The 17,881-nt window shown below is 37.5% G+C and overlaps 1 protein-coding gene across 1 annotated transcript; it reads left to right on the top strand.

The window, feature by feature from the left end:
* The first annotated feature begins 2,266 nt into the window (after positions 1–2,266).
* LOC113506257 (sensory neuron membrane protein 1-like) lies at positions 2,267–17,266 on the top strand. Its single transcript, XM_026889100.1, has 3 exons — positions 2,267–2,416; positions 15,765–15,890; positions 17,042–17,266. Exons 1-3 carry the CDS (start codon positions 2,369–2,371, stop codon positions 17,243–17,245), a joined length of 378 nt encoding a protein of 125 aa, XP_026744901.1. The 5' UTR covers positions 2,267–2,368; the 3' UTR covers positions 17,246–17,266.
* Positions 17,267–17,881: the final 615 nt, after the last annotated feature.

Here is a 17,881-nt window from a genome sequence, read left to right on the forward strand (position 1 = left end):
TACTAAACAACTGATAAATATGGTTGATAGTTAAATAAGTTCTGCGTTTTCCCGACTCAATTTTTCATTACGCAGTTATTAAGATGTTGAGGTGGGTTTCAAAAACGTAGGTGTTTGTGAAGTCGACATGACTAGGTGAAGCCTCACATTTGATTGCTATATTCAATCATCTCAAAGAAGATTTAGTTTTAATATTACACAGTAGCTACATTTGTAAAAGAAAGGTAAACAACCGTACAAACTTCGTGAACCGACGGCCACGCAACGTCTGGAGTTAATAAACTGGATTTTGTAAACTCTAACTGCGAGAAAATCACTGAAATAGAATCCTGCAATTTGCTACGGAGCGGTGCGAAAAATTCAATTGTTGTGCGGCCTGACCACCGGGGGGTGAGGACGCGTGCATGCGACCGGCTCCACCCATGCCGCGAGTGAAATGGACCTTAACGATTTATACAAAACAAGATCTTACTTAGTTTCTGGTTATTCGGTCCCAAATTTTCCTCAACCAAGAAAACACGTAACCAATATTTATTTACAAACATGTTTAAAGCGTTTCGAACAATAAGACGTCTGTTTATGTATGATTACCACGTGTTAGTACGTCTTAAGGCCTACAGGTCCATTAAAATTAATAATAGGAATGATTAACATTTGATTTGTGATAATGTAGTAGTTAAGTAGGAAGCGAGTGTATTACGAGATATGCTTGGCTGTTAACGTATAGGCGATTTAATTAACTCATTAAGCGCGTCGTCAATACTAAGCCATCACGATCACGTTTATAGGCCAGCATCCAATTAAAAACGTAAATGCATCTGACTGCACGGTAGCCGAGTGGTTGAGATCACCAAGCCAAACCCAAAGAGCGCGTCGTGTCGCGCGTTCGATCCCCGCGTAGGACAAGCATTTGTGTGATCCACGAATGCTGGTTTAGAATCTGGATGTATTTGTGCATGTGACATGAATGTTTGTGAAGCTCTCCGTGTCACAACGATTTTAAGTGCCTCAATGCGGGAGTCATTTTTTTCTAAAAAAGCACCTATTACTTATGATCAGCGATATCTACAAAGTTAGTGAGTTGATTCACTTAAGATAACATCAAGTTCAAACTCGATAACGATATCTTTTCTGCTTTCTGGACTAATAAACTATCCACGTTCCGTGTAACTTTCTAGAAAAATGTTGAGCTGGAAAATTTTCAGTGAATAGTTGAACATTGATTTAATCGAACTGAGATTAAATATTTTTTAAAGTTTGAGTTTCCGAGCTCACGGGTCTTCCGGGCTCGTCTAAAAGTTATATTATTGCAGTTTTTTAAGCGTGATAGTGCTCTACAAAACGATGTAGAGAGGTGTCTGCCTTACACAATAGGTGTCATGCCAATAGTGACTGAAATAAGTAAAACATTTTTAGTCCACCAGATTGGTAATTTAAAAATAATAAACACGCATTTTCGCCTTTATCTGAACAATAGTAACAATTGATCGAGAGGTTTAAGATTACACGGTTTCGCAAAAAATGTACACAGAACTGACGTCACACTTAAGTTCCATTTACTGTAATTTGAACAATATATGTTTGCGGTACAAATGAAAATACGGTTCCATTATAAGCTACATAAGACTACATCCCTCTTCCAATAATGTTAGCTACCTTAAGAGGTTGAAGTAGACCATATACGAAAACACATGCTGTTGCTTATGTTAGGGTTTGGTTCAAGCACAATGAGATATACTCACAATATCCTCAAAGATTGTATTGTAAGACTTAGCGATGGGATGCTCTGTGTCCGCTCCACTAATCTTAGTTCACGTTTCCTTACCGAGCTTTCCTTTGTACAACCACCGGGAGAGGTCAAAAGATAGTAATACTACACCGGTAACTACCGACAAGCTCCTTACTCAGTAAACCAGGATATCTGAAGACTAAGCTTTCGATACAGAAGTTTTAAGATCTTTGGTACCAAGATACTCGTATCCCCGTATGTTGGGGGTTTTGTGCTCAAAGGAGAATAAAGCATCCCTGTTACCAAAGCTGTGTTTGTCTGGTTTTCTTTCCCCATCCACCCTTTGTCCATCTGACCGTCGAACTTTTACCGAGCTGTGTCTTCTAAACGGATACATAACGCTCTATAACCTCTAAATCGTCAATAACCAAAGGCAGGTAAATGGTATAAATTCGATGATTTTATTTGACCATTTTCCGAACTGTGAATCAGAATCAAATATTAATAAGACCACATAGTAGGCGCTTTCTTCTAATATTTGTTATTTACCACCGTTTCTTTGTTTCAGGTGCCACCCTAGTCCTATCATATCCACACTTCTTATATGCAGACCCCATTTACGCGAATGGCGTCATCGGGATGCACGCTGACGAAGACACTCATAGAATTTTCATGGACATAGAACCGGTACGTATTTGTTTTATATTCACCTGATATTTATTAGTACAACTATGGTACCAGCGCTTAGTCACCTTAGCGTTACGAGGTCACAAATTGAGAACCGGAGGTCATTAAACATGTAGACATCAACCACAAGAATAAATGATGTAGTTTTTGAAAATGAAGTAATCAATTCAATGAGGAAAAACTAGGATAGTTTATGTATCCAACCTTCAATGTAAGTTATATTAAGATATCGTTTCTCGTGTTGCCGTATACTTATCTATTATATTGCAATACAACTTCACTCATATTATAACGCATATAACGAAGTAAAACGCCTTCAAAATCTACTCCAAAGTCGAATCAAGAGGCAAACGACAAGTTTCACAAATATACACGTATCCAGTTTGAAAACAAACACGAAGTATTTGACCTTGACAGTGAAACTCCTCGAGTATGCCCCTTTTGGTCTCGTTTGTCTGGCAGGGGTCGTGAACCTCCCCTACCCTCCTCGACTCAACCCCCGAAAATGTTTTCCTCTTCACATTAACCTATATCTACGCATACAACGGATAACTCGTTCAAGCGATTCTCGATCGTAGCATTCAATACGAATATGATTCATTTAATTTTACTTTTTGTTTCTTTTCTGCTTTTTCTCTACGTGTGCGTTTCTTTATGATGCCAGTAAAGCAGAATGAAAATACCAAACGGTACGGTTCTACGGTTTTCTTTTTTTTTATAAAAAGTCTGCCGCAGCTAGGAAATTCTTGTCTCGTCGCATCGTTTTCCCGACATGAAATATCACATGCACAGACGTCCGGACGTGGAACAAACTGGGGATCACACAAATATTTATCGAGCGGTACTCTTGAACTGTAAGTAACGAAAGGTTGGATTGATAATCTTTTCAAGTGTTTCACTGAGCGCTTCGTCCTCTGTGAATATTTGAATATTCGGACACACAGCAAATTGCCCTGTGAACAAATCACGTCACACACATGATTAACAGAGACTGTTATTTGCTAATTTTGCATTCGGCTCTCCTTCATTTCCAAATTGCACCTAAATTCGTTGACTATGACGGCATGATTGCAGTTGTAATATTGTTAGAACTAAATCACAGTGAAAGCCAACTCAAATATAACGTAACTTATTGTCACGATTGAAGTTACGAGCAAATGATGTCTGCACTCACGTCTGCTATGCGAGTCTGTATTACCTTATGAGATGAAAATTGCGCACTTACGAGCTCATTATAAAATTATGCTTGAATTGGCAAAGGAATAGTTCCTTATTAATTTTCAAATATGCGTTTCCATGTAAATAGGTACTTAAAATTGTGACTCGCAGTTAATTTGGTGGGTTCGTTTTTTTTTAAGTTTGCTCTTCACTTTATTCGCTTGATGCCAGTTTGTCCCCTCGCCGCCGGCCGTCCAACCTACAGCGCTGCGTATAAATTAGGTTTCAATTAAGGGTTCATCAGCATCCCTTTGAAGCTATTTTTTGTTTACATGTTTCACCGCGGGTTTCGTGCAATTTTGGATATTGGGTGCAATGGACTAAAGGGTGGTTTAAATTAACAAGTGGTTTTAATTACAGTTTATTGACTACACTGACTGCGTTCGTCGTGTTTACCGTGTATTAAGTTGGTTTCCGGATATAAATTTGTTTCAAAACCACGTCGATTTGAACTCGGATCAATTAGGGAGCACGCGCTTTGTATCTCCGTCATTCCATTGGCCACTCATAGGATTACCGTCTGGCGTCGCGTGGAGAGGGATCAAACGGATGCTGCAACGAATTCCTATATGGACGGAAATATTGAGTTACGGAAAAGGACTCTGGTGCAGCGCGACTCCCGATTTGCATACCTGTCTATCCATTTATCTAGCCTTCGAAATACGGTTCGATCGGATCGTACTTTAAACCAAGATGCCAAATACATGCGAGTTTATCTCACCTTAGTATTGAACTGACCTAAGAATATGCCTACGTTTAAACTGATATCTGGCAAAAATTATGTTGTTTTGTATCGTATATAGAAACAGCAATATGGCTTTAAACTGATATGTTAATTCAAAGTAGTTTTAAGCAAGTATCAGTTTTATGTAATAATATTTCAACGACCAGCATTTGACGTTATCCGCGAATGCATGTTGTTCTGCTTCCGAGGGTATTTGGGCATGTGACTTGTATGTTTTTGAAACTATGCATGCGGGAGTTAAAAAACACGGTATGCCTTTTTTTAACTCCGGTTTTAAATCGGTTGGATTTGCGAAACGTCCAAAATGTACCTTACTTTTTACGAGCGGATATTAAAAAATACAGAATTGTACAGTAACAAAATCGAAAATAAACTAAATAAACCATGTAGTCGTAATAGACTGCCAACCGTTTGGTATTTTTTTTTTAGTCATCACTGCTAACCAGCGCTTTGCATACCGTTAGCGGTGAAAAATTCCTCGTCAAATCGTCATAGATATATACAAAATTATGAAAGCCCGACATCTCTCGCGCGGCATTCCACCCACGCGCCCCCTCCCCAACCCCCTTTACGTGGGTGGTAGCGCGCTCACCCCCACACGAACACCACACTATTCGTCACACACACATAGACTTTACTTCTAATTATTGCTTTAACCTGCAAAGGATTTTAGTTTTATGTCATTTGTGAATAGAGATTTTGCTGTTTTTGTTTTTAGAACTTTAAAATGGGATTTTCAAAGTTACGTACACAAAGGCTTTACTAAAAATAAAGCTCCTCTCTCAGTCCGATTATCACCATGCAAAATCTCATGAACTGTAATAAACGTTAAAATTTTCACAGAACATCTGACAGTTATTCTCTGTATTGCAGTTACAACAAATAATGAAAATAAAAGCATATATGTTATACGGTAATAAATACGATGATTGACCAATATTCGCAGTATTTAAGACCTGCCGATCAAACGAGTAGAATTCATAACTTCCAATCAATTCATACTCGGAATCTGAACCTGGTTCTAACTGGAGTTTTATTATTGAATCTGAATATCGGAACCTGCGAGTGAAACATGACGGGCCGCGGGCGAATGAAATAAATAATCGTTAGCTGCATCGATACCTGTCCTAATCGATGTGTCGGCGAGGGCCGAGCATTTCAGACATATCTGGGCTAAGGCCTAACGTTATCAGGTCAATTTAAAATGCATGGAGAAGGTTGGTTATCAGTACTCTACTGTTAGTAAACAGGGAACCAATTTCCTTGTTTTTTAAACGCCTGTTAGAATTAAAATATCAGCTGTAATATTTGGTCATATTCCTGGAAAATTTGTTAAAATTTGTCGTTATTCCGTTGCGTTTCTATTCTGTTCCGTTGTAAAAAAGTTAAATGTGTTTTTTTCTCAATTTTGTTGCGGCATCCATAAAAATCAATAGTTTCCTCTGGGGGACATACCGACCGAAAACCGTGTTTGTGTGGTATTTGTTGGTTTCATTATAGATCTTCATGCAATGAAAGGTATGAGTAGCGAACGTGTTCCATAAAAATATCTACCGGTCTTAGGTACTTTATTGAGCGGTGCATTGGGTTTAGTTACAATGTGATGATACCATATCTAAATTGTAATAAATACTCAAGTATGACATGACTAAAACCGTCTACGGGTGCAGTACTTACACGGACGCAACGCGACGACCTAAAGAGTCTCGCATTCAGATCAATTGCAGAATATAGAAAATGATTATCTAATCCTTTCCCCTGCCTTTAAAATTGTTCCTAATTCCTTAGTCATTGAAACATATCGACAAACTTTTACAAAAGCAAAGAAAACAGTCTCTATTTTAAGAATAGTCTTCACACAAATTGTAGCGTTCTAGTATAATTTTAAACCAATTTCTCTAAATAATGTCCTATGTTTACGTAAAACGGAACTTAATGACGAGACTAATAAATTTCAAAAACCATAATCGCTGACAAACGTTGCTTCATTGACTGTTATAAATGTTTTAGTGCGCTGTAGCATGTAAATGGCCGATTAACGACCTGTTGGCTCTCTGACGGGGCGGTTAACATGTCAGGTCATGGGAAAGACAAGTAGAGGGAAGTGCTGTGACGTGCAACCAATACCGCCAAACTTACTTATTTGTAGTCTCTTTGTCGTCTGTTTAACGGATAAAACAAACCAAATTTTCCAAAAAATGGACATCGGTCATTCACTTAATTTATGACCACAACTATTAGGAAACCATAAAATAATACCTAGACATCTAAAACAAACTGACGAAACATGTATGGCAAAGTACAAAAAGTCTTTTCAAATCTGTCCAATATCCACCCATATCAAGGTTGATCATTACCACCTAATATTGACACGCATACCCAGTCTCAGTGCCACTTCCTTCCACATTTCCAGGTTCTACTTTGAGACTCATAAAATTTTACTTAGTAGAGACAGGCCAGTTAATGCCAATTCAATTTAGAGGTGAATTTTTCATTGTAATTGGGATTGTATATGTCACACACTTGCACTACTCGGAAAATACCTTCTGCCGTTAGCGCGGTGTTTGTGAGGCAGTACAGGGCTTTATGTATTCTTAGATTGGGAGCAACAGTGATAACCTAGTGGTAGGAGACGGACTGCCAATTTATAGATAATAGGTTCAGAGCTCGTTCAATGTTGAACCAAATAATTGCTACTGCTGCTGCGCTTGCTGAAAAAGCATGAAAGAAAACATTACAAAATTTTCTAGTAATGTTCTCATTCATCAGTTTATTACTTGCTATACTTATTTTTCATTCTTATAACAACTAGGCCGGTCAAGTACGAGACAACGAGAGTGCCGTACAAATACTGTAAAGAAAAAACAAATTGGTAAACGACCACCTTAACTTGCGGAATCACAAATATATTTGTCACCCGCCAAATTTAAAACCGTAACAACTCTTCTCAAAGTCAAATCTTTATTTTATTTGTTCTTTTATAAGCAACAGAAATATTTCATCAGTGAAATTTTCAACTGTCTGACTAACACGGTTCATGAAATGCAACCTGGTAACACACCGACTAAATGGCGATCAGACCGAGTAGCTATAGTAAAAGCTGTCCGTTTTAATCCTTTCGCTGCGGAACCCTAAGAAACCAAGTTTAAAAATAGGTTGTATTCCTTTGAATGAATAAGAAAGCATCCATCCTTATGTTCAAGTAGAAGAAATACGTACGAAGCTTACTAACAAAGTAATAAGCTTTCTATTGAAAAGGAATATTTTTATTTGAAGAGGTGTTGTTGATTTATTTTCAGAGAATGAAGACGATGGTTCTACAGCATTTGTTTTTGTACTTCAAAACATAGTTAGCTTCCGTTGAGTGTTTACAACCGATGGTTAATTTATTATTAAACTAACTAGCTTGTGCCCGCGACTTCGTCCGCGTGGAATAGTGACTTCCGGCAGAAAAGTATAGATAGCTGTGTCCGCGACTCCGTCAGCGTGTAACTCCTTGTGTATTAAGTTAATGTATTGGTAATATTTATTATTATTATTTATATTGGTAATATTGTTTAGATCACGTTCACATAAGGCTTAACCCTTTATAAGACACAGAACTTAAAAATATTTATAGCTTTTAAACTTTATAATAATGTGTTAAGGTTCAAATTCTGGTGGCAATATAAGTACCACTGCCTTATAAAGGTAAGGTAAAGGTACCTATAAAACGAAAATACTTTAGTGCAAAGCTTCCGGGTAAACTATATTGAAAGTTGACCCGTCCGGCACGTGAACATAAAGACTTTTAGAACTGCTAACACGGGAAAGAGCAACATACAACTGACCATGTGAGAAACAACTGACACTGAGATCTACTCCAGCAACACGAAAAGTCTGCCCTTGAGCCTTGTTAATTGTCATTGCATAACACACCGATACTGGGAATTGCGTCCTTTTAAATTGGAATGGAAAATTATTTGGTATTAAGGGTATTCTGGGAATAAAGACGGTTTCTCCTGCACCGCAACCTGTTAAAATTTGAGCCTCGATTATATTTTGTTGCAACTGGGTTACTTTTAGTCGAGTTCCATTGCAAAGTTGTGGTGGTTTTAAATTTCGGAGCATAATAATCGGTATCCCAATTTTTAAACAAATTTCATGAGAGGGAAGTCCGGGCATATTTAAAGAATTCTATCGGGTAATTAGTGGCTTCTTGTTCATCGACCATTCTATTTATTGATCTATAAACTTTGCTTTCCCCCTGTATATTCGACAGTATTTTGTTATTGATCTCAGATGCCTGGTCATTGCGAGGAGTTAAAATAGATCTTTCGCATAGCCAAGAATTGTCCCTATTTAATATATTTGTTACGTCACCGTAAACCGACGATATAAGATGTGGTTGAGATTGCACCATACAACATAATTCAGGCGTCAGTATAAGTTTTCCTTGGTGTAGTTGTGGATAGGTACCTTCACCAATCTTTAATAATGTGTCAGAAAATTGACTATCATCCGGGTTATCTCCAGTTCTCACTCGCATATTTATAGTCAAATGCACCGATTGTATATCTCGCCATAAATAAGAGCTTTTCAGGCAAGCCCTAACCTCATCAGCTCGGGTTCCCCGTGGTATTACCGGTAAGGTTTGTCGGAAATCACCACAAAATAAAACCGTGATACCGCCCATTGGTCGATCATTTTGTCTTATATCCCTTAAAGTTCTGTCTACCGCTTCTACTCCTTTTCGATGGGCCATCGTACATTCATCCCATATGATTAAACTACACTCGCGTAATACCTTAGCTTTGTCGCTATTTCTTGAAATACTACAGGTTGGATTTTCCGTGCGATCTAAATCAATTGGTATTTTAAACATACTGTGAGCAGTTTTACCTCCTGGTAGCAATGTTGCAGCTATCCCTGATGAAGCTACGGCAAGAGCAATTTTACGCTGATTTCGAACATAAGCCAATATTAATTTAGTCAAAAAGGTTTTTCCAGTTCCTCCAGGTGCATCTAAAAACCATATTGTTCCCAAATTATTTTGAACACTATTGCACACGCGGTCATAAACTGAACGTTGTTCTGCAGTCATCATTGGGACACCGTTTTCTAATGTTGTCAGCAGTTCCGTTAAATTGTAACCAATCTCTGCGGAATATTCCCTATTAGTTACCTCTCCGACTGAGGTTGGTGTTGGCAAACCATATTCACAGAGTGATTTACCGCCTACTGCTGTTAAGTCATCCTGAAGAGCTAATAAGCACTGATTTATGGCAAGATCACGGAAATTATCATTAGTTGTGCCTTCATCATTGTTAGGTATATTTCTAAGAAAGTCTTCTGAAAATTTTTCTTTATATTTTTCCCATAATGTTACAGCATCTGACAAATTACAAAATGTGAGTAATGTTACAAATAAATGGCGTAACCGTCGTGGATTATCACTAACACAGGATTCTGCTAAAGCGTCATCCCAATGCTGATCATTTTCAAGCAAATGACGCGCTTGGCAAGCTGCTTGATAAGTGGGATAAACAACATCGTCTACTTTTCTCAAATCTATAAATGAGGTTGGTCCTCGCACGGTATGTAATAATAATCGCAAATAGAAACACTCAGCGTTGTTAGGATGAACGGTGTACACTCTACCAAGAACATGTTCTTTAAAATACCTGACTCGCCATCTACAGGCCTGCCACGGCGTCTTCGATTAAAGACACCCCGTTGCTTATCGTAGGTATAATACGATGGAACTTCCTCATACAAAAGAGATTTTGCAAAATCATCAGTTTGGCAAAGTCGAAAGAATGCTAATAAACTTGTTTGTCTAGGGTTCTCTAACCGTTCTGTGACATTTTCGGCGTTGAAATATATACGTTGGCCGCCTTCAAGATGAACATCCAGATGAGTCACAGGTGGATATCTTTCGTGAATGTTGAAACTTAAGATCCGCCACACAGCTTCTGAAGAACTTATATATCTGCCTGACTGAAATCTTGTAACTTCATCATGTTCATTTCTCAAAGCAAATGTAGCTTGGTCACTGCCCTTATTAATATACTTACAAATATATTTTATTGACTCTACACTATTACACATTTCAACATTTATGTGAGCTTGAAATGCTCTGGACAACACAGGAGAATACGGAACGACCCACCTATTATCTAAAGTAACTTGTTGTCCAGACACTCGCTTTTCAACAGTAAAACCATCATTATCTCTTGAACGGCGACGATATAATGGGTATCCATCATGTCCTGTTACAGTGCCATCCACTAAGGCTTTTGGATATCTTTTAGTGCAACGACCGTCTTGCATGCAAGGAGAATTCCCGTTAAACGAACCACATGGACCATGTATCATATGAGTTTTAACAATGTCGTATAACACGGGATCTGCAATCGGACTTGGAATTTCAGCACTGATTAAATACGCGTGAGTAAACCGTTACATCATTTAATAATGATTAAACTGTCTACATCATTAGGTCGAACCTTATCTTTTAACCAAAGCAGGATATGTGCGTGAGGTAAGCCGCGTTTTTGCCATTCAATACTATACATATAACACAATACTTCTCCAAAAATTTTATCTTTGGTAAGTAGATCTATCATTGATTTTAATTTTAAATGAAAAACTCTTGCTATGATATCATGGCGGTCATGCGGTGCTTGACCCTCAAGAAGCTCCCGAGTAATTTCATCCCACTTAGGATTGGTAGTTACAGTAATAAATAAGTCGGGACGTCCATATTTTCTTACGTAACAAAAAGCATCTTGAGTACGTTCGTGCATGTATCGTGGACCACCAGTAAAAGAAGAGGGCAAAATAACTAAACGACCCATATTCACCGTATCGTTATCTTGCTGCATGGCGTCGCGAAGGTGCACGTATTCTTCAACGCGCAGCTGCCTTTGATTAGATCGTATATAAACTAATCTTTCGGTTTCAATTTTTGCGTACATGTCTACAATAAACTGATTGAATAAGCCACGAAAACGTTGAAAGTATACAAACCTATTCCGTCTTACTTGCAAGTGGTAACAGTAAAATTGAAGGCATGAAATCTTTTTATTATAATTAGGTGCGCCTGTACGCGGATCAGTTTGGTATAAAGCAAAATTATAACCATCTTCCCCTCGACAGTATATCAAAGGATATTGCAAACTGTCGTAAGCCCTGTGGGTTTCATAAATACGTTGCAAACGATTATCTCTGGAACGGATAACGATATCACGCCTATCACATTCCTGGTCGACCAATACCACAGCAACTTCATTCGTGGATGGAGCATTATAACGCCCAGGGTGTTCCTGAGTTGGACGCCTATCGGCATTTATAACAATTTTATAATTGTTATCATCATCTCGAGGAAGAGCTTCTAATGCCGATTTAAAACTGCATACATACGAATTAACCTGATGCAACATGTTCTGAAGTTGTGATATGAGTTCAGTATTTAAATTCGGGAAATATTGATTTCTTATATTCGACTGTTCGTTGTAGTCGGATACAAAATATATTTGAAGAAACTTAGGTTGGTTTTCAGGCAAAAGGGATCCTATCAAATGGTAAACCTGACCTTGTATCTTAAAAGTAGGCATGAAATGACCTTCTGAGATTTGTTGAGCGCCAAAGGATGTCATTTGAAATGCACTATTATAAGTGCGAATATTATCTAAAAACTGTTTAGATTGTATATGTTCCCCTAAAAGTAGTGATTTCAAAGGTTCCGGTGGGTCTTCGAATGAAGGCAAATTTATTTTACCTGTAGAACAACAGAAACCAGCTGACTCCTTACTCCACTTTGAAGCATTACAAAAACGACATACCACGTTCATATCGCCTATTACAGAAGATGATCCATAATCAATTGTGAGGTTATAAGCAAACCCACTTTTATATTTGTCGGACCAAGCCACCGAATTTCTAGATTGATCTTCTATGTGTACATCTAAGTTATTAAGGCTATGTCGAAATCTGTCTGCAGTAAGACGGGCCTCTCGCTGTTCGTCCGTTTCAAGAGACCGAATATTTTCGATTCTTAATCTTTCATTAGACAAACTTACTGATCGTTCTTGTCTCAAAGAATTATAATATTCGCGTACCGACTCTAGTCGTTGTTCATGCTCATGTGCGTCTTCGAGAGATCGAATAACATTATGGTGCACCCTATCATTTGTCAAACGGTCTTCATATTGAGTTAAAGTTTCAGATTCTCGAGATAAAATATGACGTTCGCGGTCAGCTGTGAGACGCAATTCCCTCTCAGTGTAGGTTTCTGACTCGCGAGACAATATATGACGTTCGCGGTCAGCTGTGAGACGCAATTCCCTCTCAGTGTAGGTTTCTGACTCGCGAGACAATATATGACGTTCGCGGTCAGCTGTGAGACGCAATTCCCTCTCAGTGTAGGTTTCTGACTCGCGAGACAATATATGACGTTCGCGGTCAGCTGTGAGACGCAATTCCCTCTCAGTGTAGGTTTCTGACTCGCGAGACAATATATGACGTTCGCGGTCAGCTGTGAGACGCAATTCTCTGTCAGTGAAGGTTTCTGACTCGCGAGACAATATATGACGTTCGCGGTCAGCTGTGAGACGCAATTCCCTCTCAGTGTAGGTTTCTGACTCGCGAGACAATGTATGCCGTTCGCGGTCAGCAGTGAGACGCAATTCTCGTTGTGACGCAGTTTCAGCATCTCGGGATAACACATGTTGTTCTCGGTCAATGGTAAGCCTCAGCTCTCGTTGAGAAGAGCTTTGAGACGCCCGTGATGTAGCTCGTCTCGCTCTGTCAGCTGCTAATCGCATCTCTCTCTCTGGAGAGCTTTCATTGGCTCGAGAGGTTGAGGCACTAACTCTCATAGAGTTTAACCGATGTGCTCTTTCCTCTGCCGATTCTTGAGAACGCGCATTTCTCATCCTTTTAGCATCTCTCGAATTTCAAGATAAAGATGGTCGTTTTTTAGGTGGCATTGTGTATTTTTAATCGACGGTAACTGAAGCTACCTTACACTTACAATTATATATAGTTATTATGTAATAATTACGAAAATAAACTATTAATATAATAAAACACTACCAATTACGAAAATAAACTATTAATACAATTAAACACTACCAAAATAACTAATATAATAATAACGAAAATAAACTATTAATATAATTAAACACTACCAATTACGAAAATAAACTATTAATTTAATTAAACACTACCAATTACGAAAATAAACTATTAATTTAATTAAACACTACCAAATTACGAAAATAAACTATTAATATAATTAAACACTACCAATTACGAAAATAAACTATTAATACAATTAAACACTACCAAAATAACTAATAGGTGTACCTACTACTAATACTATTAATCTAATACCTATTATATAAACTAACAACAAAACAATTCTAAAAATAAACTATTCAAAGACTAAAAGTCGTGCTGATAAGCACGGTTTGCAAATAACAATTATTGATTGTCAATAAGGTCGAACAGTCTGAACGTCTATTCGCATCAACAGCCAAATATTGTATGACGCTCGAGCGCGGACCCCCCGCCTTTTTATACCTCCCGCCACGACGCGCGTCGAGCGCGGCAACCGATACACAAAAATAATCCTTATAGCATGACTCTGTATTCACGCGCGATTTCTTATTATTTCATGTATAACTTTGGTGTTTCTACACCGATTTACATGATTCTTTTTTTATTGAATAGGTAATAATGTTAACTTTTTTAATTGGGGATGAGTGATAGTGTTGTAAACGTTAGAGTAGACAAATACAATCAGAAATCTCCGAATTGCTAAGCTATCGGGAGTTTCACGTGTTATTGTGAGTCAACCATAAAAGTTAGACATATGCTGTCGAGGAATATTTTTTATATAATTTTAGGGAGAATATTTCCGTCATACATGATTTCTATGTAGCTTTAACCTATAAGCCTGCACACGTGACGGAAGCTTAAAAAATGGAGTAACTTACCCCGTTTTCCCAATATTTCCCTTCACTGCTCTGCTCCTATTGGTCGTAGCGTAATGAAAAGTATACTATAACCTGCCCAAGAGTATGAAGAATAATTGTGCCAAATTTCGTTAAAATCCGTCGAGTAGTTTTTGTTTCTATAACGAATATACAGACAGACAGACAGACAGACAGACAGACAGACAAAAATTTTACTGATTGCATTTTTGGCATCAGTAGCGATCCCTAACCACCCCTTGATAGTTATTTTTTAAATATATTTTATGTACAGAATTGACCTCTCTACAGATTTATTATAAGTATATAGAATAGATATAGATAGATTACCCCGTTTTCCCAATATTTCCCTTCACTGCTCTGCTCCTATTGGTCGTAGCGTAATGAAAAGTATACTATAACCTGCCCAAGAGTATGAAGAATAATTGTGCCAAATTTCGTTAAAATCCGTCGAGTAGTTTTTGTTTCTATAACGAATATACAGACAGACAGACAGACAGACAGACAGACAGACAGACAGACAAAAATTTTACTGATTGCATTTTTGGCATCAGTAGCGATCCCTAACCACCCCTTGATAGTTATTTTTTAAATATATTTTATGTACAGAATTGACCTCTCTACAGATTTATTATAAGTATATAGAATAGATATAGATAGATTACCCCGTTTTCCCAATATTTCCCTTCACTGCTCTGCTCCTATTGGTCGTAGCGTAATGAAAAGTATACTATAACCTGCCCAAGAGTATGAAGAATAATTGTGCCAAATTTCGTTAAAATCCGTCGAGTAGTTTTTGTTTCTATAACGAATATACAGACAGACAGACAGACAGACAGACAGACAGACAGACAGACAAAAATTTTACTGATTGCATTTTTGGCATCAGTAGCGATCCCTAACCACCCCTTGATAGTTATTTTTTAAATATATTTTATGTACAGAATTGACCTCTCTACAGATTTATTATAAGTATAGATAATATTATAAATGCGAAAGTGTGTGAGTGTTTTTGTGTGTATAGGTCTGAGGTATTTGTTTGCTAAAATATGATTCCGTGGACCTACCTCATGTCGGCTCATTGGAGTTGACATCAGTACCACCAATTCAAACTATATTTGAGTGGATTAAGAATATCTAAACATTTTTTGTAGCTAAAGTTTTAATTATTTCATAGTAAGACAAATAGGTAGTAATAATTTATTGAAATGTTTATAATTGTCTGACTGAGTTTCGGGTTTCGGGTTAATAGTAATAGAAAATTTTTGTACCTCTTGTTTATAGCTTTTCTTTGGATTCAAGCCCTAGCTTTTCGGTTTACCCTTTCTTTAAGTTTGCGTGTAATTCAATTAAGTACACTTATAGAGTACGTAAGCTAACATTAAGAATTACATTGTCTTTTCAGAATACCGGGACGCCGATCGTAGGTGCTAAGAGGGCTCAGTTTAACGTCTTCCTGAGACAAATTCCTGGAATCACGGAGACACAGAATCTGCGCACGACCCTTGTACCTTTCCTCTGGATAGAAGAAGTAAGTTTTGGCAACAGGATAGTTATCAGTTTTACAAAACACAAATCTTCTATCTCCTATAGGTATACCTATATATAGCATCTTAAACATACAAATAAATAGCTATTCGTTAGCCGATTTGGCTTATTTCAGTCTTATAACCTTCGTGGCACTCCAGGAAAGGTTTAAGGGACAGCGAGTTAGTAAATAAATATAGCCTTACAAAAATCGTTTTTGCGATCTTTTAATTATATATTTGGATAATCTTGGAAAGTAATCTTGGAAGTTTAATGTATTTTTTGACCTCACTAGTTTTAAGTGACCCCGATTGAAGACCGTAAATAAACCTCGTAAATAAGCTTGCTTCAACTCTATAGGTTTTGTTTTATCTAAGATATTTTATTCTGAAAGAAAACGGTAATTGTAATTTTTTTTCATTTAATTCAATTAATTCCACATCCCCGTTTAATAAATGTAGCCATTGTTGTTTAGTTTAACACATTCACGGGTCACGTAACCTCGTAACAATACCATGAAGGTATCCGTAACACGGCAAAATACACCTAATAAAGAGGTAGGTTCCTCCATTATAATTAATTTGTTACTGGAAATACTCGACAACAAACACTTGTTACGTTCTAATAACCACTTGTTGATATCTTTGAATAAATGAAAAGCAATTTATGAACTGAAACTGGTGTTATAGCTTAGCGGTTCGTTGGTCGATTTTTCCACACATGTGGTTGTATTAAAACTAGTTTTCATAAGTTTATGTACTTATCAATAATATTCGATAAATTAAAACTTAAATTAGCGTTACGATTTCCGTCTAACATTTAGATATGTAAGTAGGTACTAGGCGTCTCAAATAGCCAATTCTACCAACAGACAAACCATAGAGTGTGTTTATATCAGGCGAGCGGCCGTCTAATTGAACGCCTTATGGATAGTGTATAGCAATGCCCAGGCAAAGGAAACAAAGCCATTACAATTTTATTTGAGACGGCGCTGTGAACTATTTTTAGATTATAGTTTCCTTATAGTTTTCTTTCTTAAGTTAGGTTCAGTTTAATAGTTTCCGATATAAATTTTGTAGCTTGACGATTTTATTAATTCACAGTTTAGATTTTTTTGCCGAATACACATGTAACCGAAAATGTAATTTTTTACAGGCCCTGTATCTTCCCGAAGAGTTTGTTGACGAGCTAACAGGTAGACTACTAAATAATCTCAGGCTGGTGGACATATTGTTACCAGTTTTAATAGCAGTGTGTTCCGTCGTGTTCGTCGCGGGAATAGGACTTACCATCAGAGCCAAGCGCAGGAAAGAAAACCCACCGTTGCTGTCCAACGGAGACTCGACTTTAGAAAATTAAATAAATGTAATCACAAAAATGTGTGTGCAGTTTTACTTACTGAAACTATCTAACTATAATAGCTACACAGATCGAAACACCCTGGATAGGTATAGCAGAATGTACTATGAGTTTTCGTTCATTAAGTAAAGTTTAAAAACCCAGCGACAACTAATTGAATTCTTTATCATTGGAGAGTTAAGTGCCTTCGTTAGCAAGACCCGACGAACTTACATTTTTAAACAGTGCCACTCTTACCTGAAATAAGTCCCACTTTAGTGTCTCTAATTTTAAGCTTTGGGATTAAGATTTAAGCCTTATTTAAGTTTTGATTATAATTTATGGTGCATATGAAGAGTATGAAATCGTCAAAAGACTTGTACGATCAGAGTCAGAGGTTGGTTGAAACACTCAGGTTCTCAATCAAATTAATTGATTATATTATTTGTTCTGAGACCAGAGTATGTTTTTTGCATGGATAGGCGACGTGTTGCAGGTTCGATCCCCGCGGGGATAAGCATTTGAGTGCTCCGCGAATGCTTGTTCTGAGTGTCTTGTGCATGTGATTTGTATGTTTGTAAACCCCCTCCCCGCACCACAAATACGGAATTCTGCGTGAGTCGTATTTTAAAAAGAAATATAACTTTCTTTTAGTTC

This window comes from Trichoplusia ni (genome assembly GCF_003590095.1).
Source record: "Trichoplusia ni isolate ovarian cell line Hi5 chromosome 7 unlocalized genomic scaffold, tn1 tig00002208_group6, whole genome shotgun sequence".
In the NCBI taxonomy this organism is placed as follows: Eukaryota; Metazoa; Arthropoda; class Insecta; order Lepidoptera; family Noctuidae; genus Trichoplusia; species Trichoplusia ni.